This window comes from Pongo pygmaeus, chromosome 6 (assembly GCF_028885625.2).
Source record: "Pongo pygmaeus isolate AG05252 chromosome 6, NHGRI_mPonPyg2-v2.0_pri, whole genome shotgun sequence".
Taxonomy (NCBI): Eukaryota; Metazoa; Chordata; class Mammalia; order Primates; family Hominidae; genus Pongo; species Pongo pygmaeus.
The window spans coordinates 65083680-65097611 of NC_072379.2; the positions used below are offsets into that span (position 1 = coordinate 65083680).

The 13932-nt window shown below is 39.5% G+C and overlaps 1 protein-coding gene across 1 annotated transcript in view; it reads right to left on the bottom strand.

The window, feature by feature from the left end:
* DNAH11 (dynein axonemal heavy chain 11) overlaps nucleotides 1-13932 on the bottom strand; it is a 355283-nt gene that overhangs the window by 297552 nt on the left and 43799 nt on the right. The window contains exons 10-18 of the mRNA XM_063667481.1: nucleotides 13387-13524; nucleotides 12952-13076; nucleotides 12183-12378; nucleotides 10562-10666; nucleotides 10008-10400; nucleotides 1547-1879; nucleotides 732-986; nucleotides 482-651; nucleotides 39-261 (exon numbers count right to left, since the gene is read on the bottom strand). Of these exons, the coding sequence (XP_063523551.1) occupies nucleotides 39-261; nucleotides 482-651; nucleotides 732-986; nucleotides 1547-1879; nucleotides 10008-10400; nucleotides 10562-10666; nucleotides 12183-12378; nucleotides 12952-13076; nucleotides 13387-13524 (1938 nt within the window). The remainder of the gene's footprint in view (nucleotides 1-38; nucleotides 262-481; nucleotides 652-731; nucleotides 987-1546; nucleotides 1880-10007; nucleotides 10401-10561; nucleotides 10667-12182; nucleotides 12379-12951; nucleotides 13077-13386; nucleotides 13525-13932) is intronic.

Sequence of the window (13932 nt, forward strand, 5' to 3'; positions counted from 1 at the left end):
ATTTATGGTAATTACGATTATTTCACCTCTGCACTTACCTCTAGCTGAATATAGACTTGCTCAGGCATCTTCTGGCCATAGCTTTCCAGGAGGGTGATGGTTTCTTTTAGAGGTTCAAAGAGTTCATCAGTAGCTCTCTGTCGGCTTCTTACAGCCAGAAGATGGCCCATGATGTCAACTAAACCATCATGATCACCTTCATTTAATTCTCTCTGAAGTCCGGAATCTGTCTCCTTTATAAATTCTTGTAGCTCATTCAGACTATTAAATATATACGTACATAGATACACACAAATTAAGTTTATTAAAACATTTAGCAGTATAAGACTTCTGATTGAATCTTATTTTCATTATGTACCTGATTAAACATTATTTATCTCTACCATGAAACTGGCAACATTAATACGCTTAAAAGTAACATCTCAGTTTTAGAAAGCAGTTTAGAAAGTTATAATTCCAAATACCAAAGTACAAAGGCTACCTGTCAATGACAAATCTCAAAAGATGCTCCTGAAACATCCAGCTCCATTTCTTAATTGTGGTTAACAAGCTCACTTTGAAAGGCTTCATGTCCACCTTGAACCAACTATCAAACACTCTGAAGTCATCAAATTTGCTCATCTGAACATACAAAGCTTCATAAATGTCGATCTGTAGTTAGAAAAAAAATTAATTAGAATAACTCAATGAAAAGCCATTTCACTACATTAAATGCTAAGGGTTTTCCTTGCCTGTTCTTTGAATTGCTCAAGAGTTGGTGGTTGTTCGGGAATTTCTTCATTTGCATGAGCATCCATTTCATCGGAAGACACAGCATGGCCATACAAAAGAAAATGCTTCATAAACTCAGCTCGATCATCCACCCAGAGGTAAGCGTGGGTCTCCAGGGTGTTTCTGAAATCTAAGACTTTGTTGATGACATTCACCACTCTGTTCATGATCTCCTGCCTGACCTCTGCCAGGCCTAACATGTTATCCATATCATTCTAAATGAGAGGAAAACACAGCACTTACTATTCAAATCGACCTTACTTTAACAGTTATCTACAACATAACATTACCGAGGTAATTCTTCAAAGGGAGAGTAGTTAGAAAAATTAAAAATCATGTTGCTTTTTCCAACTTCTCTTTTCCCTGTGCTTCCCATTTTCCTAATTTGTTCTGGGTTTTGTTTTCTGGTGGTTTTTGTGTTTTGTTTTTGTTTTTTTGAGACAGGGTTTTGCTTTGTCACTCAAGCTGGAGTGCACTGGCTTCATCATAGCTCACGGCAGCCTCTAACTCTTGGGCTCAAGCAATCCTCCTGCCTGAGCCTCCTGAGCAGCTGGGACTACAGGTGCATGCCACCACACCCAGCTAATTTTTTAATTTTTTTTAGAGACGGTCTTGCTATGCTGCTTAGGCTGGTCTTGAACTCTTGGGCTCAAGCAATCCTCTTGCCTCAGCCTCCCAAAGTTCTGGGATTCCAGGCATGAGCTACCATACCCAACCACAATTTGTTTTTGAATCATTAATATAAAAGCTAAATACCCATTTACTAAGAAAATACCTGATAATTTTTAATTTCCAGGTGTGTTGCTATTCGGTTCATCTGGGCAGACATTCTAAAACTATTGCATAACATTTCTTCTACCAGATCATAGAAGCCATCCCCAGCCTCTCTGTCTAGAGAAGGTTTAAACACAATCTCAGGAGGCAACAAGATCATTTGTGCTTGAAAAAATGGTGCCGGTTTCAATTGTTTCTCTGTATTCTTCAGAAAGAAGTCCAAGTCGTGCATTATAGCCTGAAAAAAGCCTTCCACCACAATGTCATCAATGAATTCTACATAAATTTTCCAGGTATCCAGGGAGGGATCGGCTTTGAAGAGCTTCCTATTTTCCTAGAAACAGACAAGTATTAGTAGATGAATATAAACAAATAATTAGCATAAAAACTAAAACTCTCCATTTAAATAGTTTGTAAAAGAAGAGACTGCGTTGTTGTGCACAAGACAGGAACATTCAAATACTAAGTTGCAGAACCTTAAGCTAGATGTCAAAGATCTAAGCAGGAATTTAGAACATTAAGTTCACACACGAAATACATTCAAAAGTTGTTTCCAGGAAAGTTCTCTGTGAAGATTGCTATCTTCAGAAACAGACAGGAAATACACTAGTTCCCAATGAATTCTAGACATTTTGGACCTGGGCTCTAGTTTTTGCTCTGTCACTAACTCTGTGTCCTTAGACCTTGCCTTCCAGGGCCTTCCCTATAAATAAAGAGATCTGTCAAACTGGTCCTTCAGAGAACACCATTCTGGAACATCTCAAGATTATCAAGTCAGGGAAGTACTATGTACTCTATGCCATTCTTGGAGATTCACAATGTACCTATTCTATTAAAGTCCATTGAGGCTATTATTAAAAAGTCAAAAAATAACAGATGCTGGTGAGGTTGCACAGAAAAAGGAATGTTTGTATACTGTTGGTAGAAGTGTTAATTAGTTCAACCACTGTGGAAGACAGTGTGGAAATTCCTCAAAGACCCAAAAACAGAAATATCATTTGAACCAGCAATCCCATCACTGGATATACACCAAAAGGGATATAAATCATTCTATTATAAAGACACACTCATATATGTTCACTATAGCACTATTCACAATGGCAAAGACATGGAATCAACCTAAGTGCCTATCAATGATACACTGGATAAAGAAAATGTGGTACGTGTACACATGGAATACTATGCAGCCATAAAAAAGAATGAGATCATGTCCTTTGCAGGAACATGGATGGAGCTGGAGGCCATTATCCTCAGCAAACTAATGCAGGAGCAGAAAACCAAATACTGCATTTTCTCACTTATAAGTGGGAGTTAAATGATGAGAACACATGGACACATAGAGGGGAACAACAGACACTGGGATCTAAAGGAGGGTAAGGACTGGAAGGAGGGAGAAGATCAGGAAAAATAACCAGTGGGTACTAGGCGTAATACCCGAGTGATAAAATAATCTGTACAACAAACCTTCATGTTTTCGGACCTTGTTTAAGCACTTTTTTTTTTGCAAACCATCTATGATAAGCAACCTGTGGAATAGACCCAGTTTGGAAAACACTGGACTGAGGAAGTTCTAAGCTCCCTTCTTGCATCAACAATATGAGCTTCTTGCACCTTAGCGTCTCCCAAGAGTTTGGGCGACATAATGGACAAGCCAGTTGGGGCAAAATAGGGCCTGAAAACAAAGGTGTGGTTAAGGACCACTACAGGCTGAGCATGCAGTGTGCTTGGCCCAGAGACACAGCTTTCAAAAGATCAGGTGGGCAGCAAAGTTGATTCTAGAGAGGCTGAGTGGCTAAACTTGCATGGTCTATACAGACCAGACAGCAGATGCCCAAGGGAGGAACTGAAGCACAGGGCAAAGGAGACATTGGAATAAGAGCTGATTATAAGGTGACATTGGAATAAGAGCTAATTATAAGGTGGACTATACTCTCTATTTTCTTTGATTATTCTTTACTATGGATATATGATCCAGGATGCAAAGGTGTATGTTGTAAGCAAGAATCAGAACTAGAGAGGTGAGTATAGATCCTAATAAGGCAGGGGAGAGATAAGAGAACCCTAGCTCTCAAACAAATTTAAGAACTGCTCCTTCTCAGGAATGCTGTGTTGCCCACCAGCCAGGTGGAACCATTCACATCTGTGTAATCATGTGACATGCACCCCTGGAATTGTGCAGTACACATCCTAGGAAAGTATACATAGCTGCCCTGGTCCCTTTGTAGGCACTACAAGAGAAAAGTATAGATCTTACAGCTGAAGAAAAATCCTTAGAGACCATCTTGTTAAGTCTCCTCATCTTAAACATATTAATACGGTTTGACTCTGTGTCCTCACCTAAATCTAAACTTGAATTGTAATCCCCACGTGTTGGGACAGTAGCCTGGTGGAAGGTGACTGAATCATGGGGGCAGACTCCCTGCCCCAACCCCCCACTTGCTGTTCTCGTGACAGAATTCTCATGAGATCTGGTTGTTTGATAAGTGTGTGTTTCTTCCCCTTTGCTCTCTCTCCTGCCACCATGTAAGATGGACCTTGCTTCCCCTTTGCCTTCTGCCATGATTGTAAGTTTCCTGAGGCCTCCCCAGCCATGTGGAACCGCAAGTCAATTAAATCTCTTTTCTTCATAAATGACCCTGTCTCAGGTAGTTCTTTTTTTTCACAGCAGTGTGAAAACAGACTAACATAGACATGAAAACAAAGACCTAATACACATTCAGCATCACACTAGTAGGAAGTTAATAGCTGAGCTAGGACTAGAAACCAGCCCTCTTGATCTCCCAGAGTAGGGCCTTTCCCATCATGTCACAGTCATATACACTTTTTCATACCAAGAGATCCAGTTTATCTCACTACAGTCACATTGATGAGAAATGCTGTATCTTCAGCACATTAGGATAACGGGAGAGAAAGGAAAGCTTTAGATAACTGAATGATCACTCAGGTCCCTTCCAGGCCCAATATTCCATGGTCCTGCTCCTCTCTTCTATCCATCTTTAACTCTGACTCCAGACCACTCGCTGACATCCCACCGGCCAGAAAACATGCAGCATGCAAAAGGCAGAACTGACTCACCCTTGGCCATATTTCTACAGCTTTTCCCCAAACCACGTTCCTCACCAGAAGCCTGAGAACTAGGTTCAACATCACGTGCTAAGTCAAGAGGAAAATAATCACTTAAAAGACCCAACTTATGGAAACAAACAATCATTTCATTTCCATTTTAAAGCTGGCTTACATTCCCTCAAGGCAGAAGCTCTCTTCCATTCTCAGATTGAGAACAGTGATTTCAAAGCTTCTTAGTTTTTGCCTTAAGGACAAAAATAGGAGAATCCATTTCTTAATAGAAAAAATTCTAACATTTTTCTCTGAGATGACAATGCAAAACCTTGTTTTATGACGATTTCTAGTCATGTCTTGGCCATACTTTTAATGCATTTTGATCAGGATTCATATCTTAATGGTTTAAAATCCTTGGAGTTTGGGGAGTACATTTTTTTATTATCAAGAAAATGTAACAGAAAAAACTAATTGTAATCCATCATCTGTCCTCTATGAGACAGATTCTAACACATAAACAGTTGTAGAGGTGTCTTAAAAGTCACAGAATAATTCAAAGCATTTCAGTGAACAACTAGAAATAGTCCATGGCATGACTTAGTTAAGATACTGCTGAAAAACAAATTAATTTCCAGATAAATGCCTCCTTTACATGTCAGGACACCCCTGAGATTCTCTCCAGGCTACCCAGGACTTTGGCAGAGCCTTCGGAGGGAGCATGACCCTGCCCACACTTTGATTTCAGACTTCAGCCCTCTAGACTACGAGAGAATAAACTTCTTTCATTTCAAGAGAACCTGTTTGTGGACCTTGTCATGGCAGCCTTGGGATGCTATTCCGGGCAGTACTCAAAGAAGACAGAAACAAAGTCTTTGTCCTAGCAAATTGTCATCGATGGGAAAATTAAAACTTTCTAGAAATTTCAGAAAACATTGGAAGTCAACAGAAACATTGAAACCCATGTTAATTATGTACTTCTTTTTATTTTCTTTTCCATATCCACTAGAGCATATCAAATGTACTGTACTTTACGTTTTGGTAAGAACATCTGTTACCCTCCAAACCCTTTCTTCACTCAGCTCCCTGTCCTGGTTTTCCTCCTACTGTCTCAGCCTTTCCTTTTCTGCATCTTTGGCTAGTCCTTCTTCTGCCTGGTCTCCTAAGAGAAGAATGGTGGTCCAGCCAATAGTCCTTGATTTTCTTCTATTCTCTAGCTAAACTCATGTTCTCGGTGATAACATCCAGTTTCCTGGCTTAAATATCATTGCCATCCACTCCGCCTTCATTTGTGATTTCAGTTTGGACCCCTCTCATTAACTCTAAATGAGTAAATCCAATAGCCCACTCAGCTCCTCTACTTGGCTAATTAACACCTCAAATTCAAAATGCCAAAACTGAAATCTTGACCTTCCCTGCTAAGTCTCTTCCTCTCACACCCTTCCCCAACCGAATAGATTGCATCTTCACCTTTCCAGTTGATCATGACAAAATGTGTAGAATAATCTTTAACGTGTCTTTCTTTCATGCTCCACACCCAGTCTTTAGGAAATTCTGTTTGCTCCACTTAATTCAAAATATATCCAGAATCCAACTACTTCTAATCACTTTCACTGCTACCACCCCGGTCCAGCACCATCATCTGCTACCTGCCTGTGCCATGGTCTGAATGCTTATGTCCTCCCAAAATTCGAATGTGAAAATCCCAACCCCCAAGGGGATGGTATTAGGAGGAGGGGTTTAGGAGGAGGTGATTAGGTCCTGAGGGCAGAGCCTTCATGAATGGGAGTACTGCCTATATCAAACAGGCCCAGGGGAACTTCCTCCATGTGAGGACACAATGAGAAGTTGGCAGTCTGCAACCTAGAAGAGGGGCGTTGCCAGAAACTGATCATGCTGGCACCTGGACTATGAGAAAACCATTTCTGCTGTTAAGTTTACAGTATTTTGCTATAGCAGCCTGAACATACTGAACCCTTAGATTACTAGTAAGAATGGCAACCTACCAGGTCACCCTGCCTCTTCCCTTACCTCCCTACAGAGGGTCTCAACACAACAGCCAGAAATCCTTTTAGAATGAAAGTCAGATTGTATTTCTTCCCCTCCTCAAAGTTCTGCAGTGTGTTTCACATACCTCAGAGTGAGCCAAAGCCAGAGTCTGCACAAAGGCCTATGAAGCCTCCCCTGAGCTGCCAGTCCCTCCCCACGTAGCTTAGCATCTGACCCTTACCTCAGCAACTCTCCACTCAGCTCCCTCTACTCCCCTCACACTTACTTCCTTGCTCTTCCTCGAGCATGCCCAGGGATCTCCTGCCCAACAGCTATCTCCTCTGCCTGGAACACTCTTCACCAAAGGCCCACTTGGCTGACTCTATCACCTCTGTCAAGTCTTTGTTCAAATTTCACCTTCTGGTTGAGTCTACTCTGATCATCCTACTTAAAACTGCATCCTCGACCCCACCCTCCAGAATTCCCTTGCCTTGTTCCAATTTGATCTTTTTCCTGCAGCATGTACCAGTTCTAACATAGCACAACTTACTATGTCACTGCTTATTATCTCTCTCCTCACTTGATTCAAGTTCCATGAGAGCAAGGATCTTTGTCTGCTCTGCTTTCTTTCATATTTCAAAAACCTACAAAAGTTCTGGGTACACACAAGGCTCACAATAAATATTTCTCAAATAAGTGAATGATGATGGACTGCAAAGACTAGATAGATAATGGGTTGCGTACAATTCCCAGCAGGAAAACCGTAATCTATTTCTTGTTCTGCTGAGAATTAGCCTAGAGACAAGGACCTTCATTTTACACATGAGAAAATTCAGGCCCAGCCTCTGGAAGACTCTGGTTTCCAGCCTTTACCAAGGACATTTTCCCTACCCCACACTGTGGTACTTCATGACAGCTTCAGAGTGTGTGTGTGTGTGTGTGTGTGTGTGTGTGTGTGTGTGAAAGAGTGTGCATGAGGGAGAAAGAGTGTGTGTGTGTGATATGTGAGAGGAAGAGACTGTGTGACAGTATGTGACATACAGAGAAAAAGAGTATGTGTGTGTGAGAGAGAGAATGTGTGTGTGTTAGAGAGAGAGAGAGAGTTTGTGTGCATACGTGTGGAGGGGGGTCTGTCTGTCTTGCCCAAAGTAGAGCATTCATGGTTTAATGACTGTGCGAGTCTATAGAGAAGACTTCACATAACAAGGATGCTCAGAGGAAACATGAAATACGCTCTTTCATTCTTATCCCTTTTTTTCTTAATAGGAACAACAAGAAATCAACTCCCCATGTTCCTATCATCAGCATTGCATATCTGTGAGCACCACATTCCTACCTTTGCCTTCCCTCCATCCTGTACTACAGATGAATGCTCTGTGCTCCTATCTAAAGACACCTTCTACAGGTATTTCTTAAATCCCATTCCCTCAATGGCTTTCTTCCAACCATTTTTTCTCCTTCTTAGATTACTGCAGTTAACATACAAACATCCTGAAACATCAACCACTATTAAAAATAAAACCCTCCCTACCTTGATACACAGGCCCCAGGTACTGCCCAGTTGTTGGTTTGCCCCACAGCAGAGCTCCTCAGGATCTCCTTGGCTGCCTCCACTCACATTTCCCCATTCTCTCATCAGCCCACTCCCACCAGGCTTCCACTCTGCCACCATATGAAATCATCTCTTCTCATCCCAATGACTTCCATGCTGCCAGATCTGAGGGTTAGCCTCTGTCTTTATTTTCGGGTCCTACGTCAGGATGGGACAGAGTTGAGCTCTTCCTCCTCCTCGAAATCCCTTCTTTATTGATTTCCAGGGCATCACTCTCTCTTTTTCAGTATCCTGTGTGGGATTTTCCTCTTCTCCCTGATGTAGGGAGGACTTCGAGGCTAGTTTATGGGCCTCTTTTCTATCTACAATTCCCACATATTCTTAATCTAATTATATGGCTCTAAATACCATACATATGTGCATGAATCTCAATTCTCTGTTACTTACCTGGATTTTGCCCTGAACACAAGACACATTTGCAATTCTAGTCTACTCAAAATGTCCCTTAGGACAAGCATCTCTAACTAACTTGTCCAAAACCAAACCTCCTTTTTTTCTCCCCTGCAAAATCTGCTCACCACAGTCTTCCTCATATCATTAAAGGGCGACTCCAGTCCAGTCCAATCACTCAGACCAAAAACCTTGAAATTATCCTTGACTTCTCTCTCCTCTGATTCCTCAAAGCAAATTCTGCTGGATCTGCCGTCAAAATATATGCAGGACATGAACTGCCTTGATCACTAGCACTATGACCCAAGGCAGCATCATTTCTCACCTGGATTATTAGCATAGGCTCTGAAGAGCCTCCCTGCCAACCACTTCTTTGCTTGCCTGTGGCTTACCCTCCACAGGGAAAGCCTTTGAGCAGAAAGTCTCTGGCTGCTCTTTTCCCTTACAGTAAAATCCAAAGTCCTCATAACAGCCTGCTAACACCACATAATGTACCACTAGTCTCTTCTACCTCACCCTCTGCTACCACTCCCCTTGCAAATCCTGATCTCAGTTTACTGACTGATCATGGAACAGGCCAGGCTGCTCCTGCCTCAAAGTGTCTATACTTTCGCTCTCCAGAACGTCCTTCTCCTGATATCCATATGCTTTGTTCCCTGTCAGTTCTCTGCAGAAATACTATCTTAGGAAAGAGGCCTACCCAACCACCCTACCCCCAAGCGACTCCCTATCCCACCTGCTCTGCTCTATCTTTCATCATTGCTCCTATTACAACTGACATATCTATTTGTTCTTTTCTCTTGCTAACTTCCTCTGACTAGAGCGTAAGCTCCATGAAATAAAGGATTTGGTGGTGGTTGGTGGGGAGTGCATTGTGTTGTTTGCTTTTATTTTCCTGCCTTCTGCCTTTTGTGTGTGTGTGTGTGTGTGTTTCCGTTTTCTCTTGAATTCATAACCCTAGATGAGTGCCTGTTACTGTTTTAGGAACTCAAATCTTTGTTAAAAGGAGAGTAATTATTGTTGCCATCCTTAGGAGATGGTTGAGAGGGTACCTTGAGATGACCTAAGCAAGGTGTTTGTTTGGCACATACGAGGCAGTCAACACACAGTGGTAGCTATTAGGAGCATCCAAAAGAGGATGCAACTGTGACAAGATAAAGATTCTATCACTAGCCTTTCTGTTTAATCAACACATCTCACATTCTAATCTCTTCCCTCAGGAATGACAGTAGTGAGGGCTACAGAAATTGCAGGCAAGTAACACAAATTCCCCCACTTTAAACGCCTAATAATACCATTCATAAAGCTCTTTCGGGCTTGATAAAAGAGTCCCACATTATTAGGTTAAGTATTTTTGCTCTTCTCTGAACTCAATGAAAAGATCTATAAATCTTGAAAGGTTAAAAGCCATTACCTTGACCAAGTTGTGGATCTTGCAGCCATCTCCTTGGATTAACTTGTATTTTTTTGTAAACAAATCACCCTTGTCCTCCAAGGTAAAGGCTGCCTCTCGTCTGTGCTCTCTCCTGGGAGGTAGCACGCACCTGGCCCAGGCCCTCATGGTCTGCTGGATCACCTTCACGTTTTCCTGTGTGCGCTCAACTCTGTGCTCCAACTCGGACGTGGCCGCCCTCACCCTCTCGATGTAGCCCCAGCAGTCGTCCTGCCACGTCAGCCACGTTGTGGCTGCTGTCAGCTGCTCATCAATAGCCCTCAGCTCATCTTCAATCAGAGGGTATTCAACTTCCAGGAGCGTCTGTTTGAGCTTATTATACCCTTGCACAAGAAGGTCAAGATTTCCAATGTACTGAGCAAAGAAAACCCCAGAACAAAAAGTGCCAAATATGTTAGCTATTTTCTCTGTCTTAAAGGTGTAAAAATGTCATATAGATCCATATAATAATTGAAATTCAAAATATTTATATTCATAATAGGCCCTACTATCTTTTTTTAACAAAAACCACAAACCTTTGAAATAGTGTTCCTTTTCTTGAAGATGGCTAAAGCTGAATCTGGTATGTCTTGTTTCTTCAACATCAAAAGATATTTCACTTCTCTCAATACAGCCACTAGCTATTAAAATACAATTATTAAAATTATTGCATATTTTCATAATGTCATTCTATTTTAACTCGTTTAACTTGAAATACTTAAGATGTTATCCAAGTATTACTATATTTCCAAATCTTCCAGGTAAATAGACTTTTGTTTCATATACTTTTTAAAAATAAAAATCATACATTCATAATAAAGGTATATGAATTATCCCTAAAACATCTCAAGAAATTAGTTCTTATATATTGGTTTTATGAAATCAGAAAATAGAAGGAATCCTCCGTTCACTATGTCATGTATTTAGGTATGTGTGCTGAGTTTTACTAGCAAAATAAAGTCAACTATTCTCTGCACATATTTTAGAGAAACAGATCAGAATTTGGATGCAGAGTATGCTTATCCAACTCAGTGAGGCTAACTTTCCCACTTCCTAGGCATGCATTTGGACTACCACGAGAGACTCCAAGTAATCACTAATAGTGAATGTATAATCTTCATCCCCTAAAAATTCAGCTAGATGTTTAAGGCATTTTGTGTTTTGTCATGGAAATTATAAACAGATATTCTTATAAGCTTGCCCCTTACCCTAAAGCATATCCATGGTGGTAAATAGAAAAGAAAGCTTATTTTGTGTCTCATATCTAACAAGCTGCCAGACTTGGAGATCGTTTGTTTAAAATATATACAATGCATATGCATACATATATACATGCACATCTAGTATTGATTAAATATATGCACATATTGTATAATTATATACACATACACATATATAAATGGTAACAAAGTCCCATTGTTACATAACATGTAATGAAATTATGAGAAAATGAATTGAGAAAATACATGAAATTTCCTTTGTTACATGATTTACCATGCATTAACAAAAGACCTGTTCAATAAAGATAATATTCATCCTGGACATTATTTAACTTAATATTTTTTATATTAATATGTTTTATGTTTTTTAAAATTACCACCAATTTAATTACCATATACAAGCTTATTGTCTCTTTGAAAGAAATGACAATAAATTAAAATCTACCAGTGCTCATCAAAAACATGACATGTCTTTCATTCGGTGTATTCTGTTGATTCCCCAAATCTTAACTTACATGATGAAATTTTAACTAAAACACTGGCATAAGTTATGAATATATTTAAGCCAGAAACTGTCTGGTAAAGACAAATGATTCAATTCAGTTGAGCTAACATTTACTAAGTGTCACCAAGTACCAGACACTAAACTAGAAACACAGAGCATAAAGATGCAATGAAATGGATGCTACTCTCAGTGGCTCATTATCTAGTGAGGGTGGCATGGTAAAGAAATAATTACAATACAAATTAATAGAGTAATTAGTAGAATTTGAGAAACAAATCTCTACAACGAAGACCTACAAGAAATTGTTTACAGTTATAGTCCTCGCAACTCTGACATTTTCCCAAATGTAAATTACAAATGACTGGAAATATCAGAAATATGCTTATAATAAAAAGGGCACTTATAAATCATCTTAAAAAATCAAATCCCTACCTTTGGGTCAAAATTGACACAGAGAAGACCATTCATGGCACTGAATTTAACCAAGGGTTGATTCAAATTGAATTCACAGATTTCATCCACATTACTTTTCCATTCATTATAGATACGATTTTCAAATTGATCAAGCAAAGTGGTCATTTCAATGTACTTTTGATAAACTAAAGCATTATCAGGATTGCCCAAAAATCTGTAGGAATAAGGTTTTTCTACTGGTTTATACATATATTAGATAGATTTCAGCTTAATAATTGTATAGTAATACAATATATAAAATATAATGCACTATAAACAAGCAGGAAGAGAAACATTCAACACCAAATTATGCACCTATGAATTGCTTTTGCTTTAAAAGATAAAGTTATAAGATGAATGAAACTCAAGATTTTACTAAATGTTGATAGCAACAAGCTGCCGGCTCCTACGAAGAGAAGAAAAAGGTACAAAGACTACATAATAAAAGCAGTGTTATTTATTGGAAAAAGGAAAAACAATAACAGCAAGAAACTCCAAATATGGTGGGTGGAAAGGAGACGTGAAAAGAAAAAAGGACCAGAAAACATGTAAGCATATGAAATTCTAAGAGTCCCATTAGAAATATTCCAAAACCATGGGAATGAATCCCTCTCCACAAACCCAACTAGTGAGAGAAGTGAACAGGGCAATGGCTTCCTAAGAGCTAATATGAACAGCTCACTCTCTTATATAAAACGTCACCCATACCATTAGAATAACTTGCCATGACCTAAGCTTAACTACTTACAGATAACGGAGAGATGCAAAGTTTGACCAAAACATTTGAAGTCGTTGGAGGACCTGTTGGGCCCATTTGATATGTCCTGAGGTAAATGGCATGTTCTTGTTAAGAACTACAAGACCACGTTCAATCTGCAAGTTGGTATTTTGGTGAAGAGGAAGAAAGGGAACATTCAGTTAGAATGGTTTCCAACCTTGTAAGCAATTTTTCATTTTGGTATTTTTACAGTAGTATAAAACGTATGTGTTTAATCACTTGATTACTAGAAGAGTTACAGTCCTAAAGCAAGTTTACCATCTCCATGAGGAAACCAGCTAAATAAAAGCACAAAAATGTAGTGCCTATATCTAATCTTTAGATATAATCACACAGAGTTCTAGTTGATGGTCATTATCTGCCTAAATGATATTGTAAATGTGTCCAACCTTATCCACCACTTACCTGTTTCATGTGTTCATTATACAATTGCTTACACACATCCAGCTCTGTATTAAACATATGCACTAGTGTGCTGTAGTGTAGGCTGAAAATTTCCATGACAACTGGCTTCTCTAGAAAATTTCCAAATATGGTCAAAAGCTATAAAAATCAAAGTAAAGGCAACATTAAGCACTATGAGTTTTTAACACAAATACTCAGCTCACAATGTCCCCCTTCAAACCTCTTACATGACTAAAGTTTAGAATCTTGAAAGTATCCTGTGATGCTTCAAAATGTAAAATGTCTTTTTGCATCTCCCTAAAATTTCTGTACATCCAATAAACCAATTCTAGATGTAAAAGAATTTCTCTTTCTCAGCAGAAAGGAACCACTGTCTGTCTGCAATTTCTGTTCACAGCTAATACTATTTCCTGTTGGGTGCCAGGTAACGTTTCAGAAGATGCTTTGCAGATATAAGAATAGAAACAAGACTCATGTACTTGTTATTGTTCTTCCCTCCTACATATGTATTCTTTAGATATAAATATCCACGTATCCATATTGAGG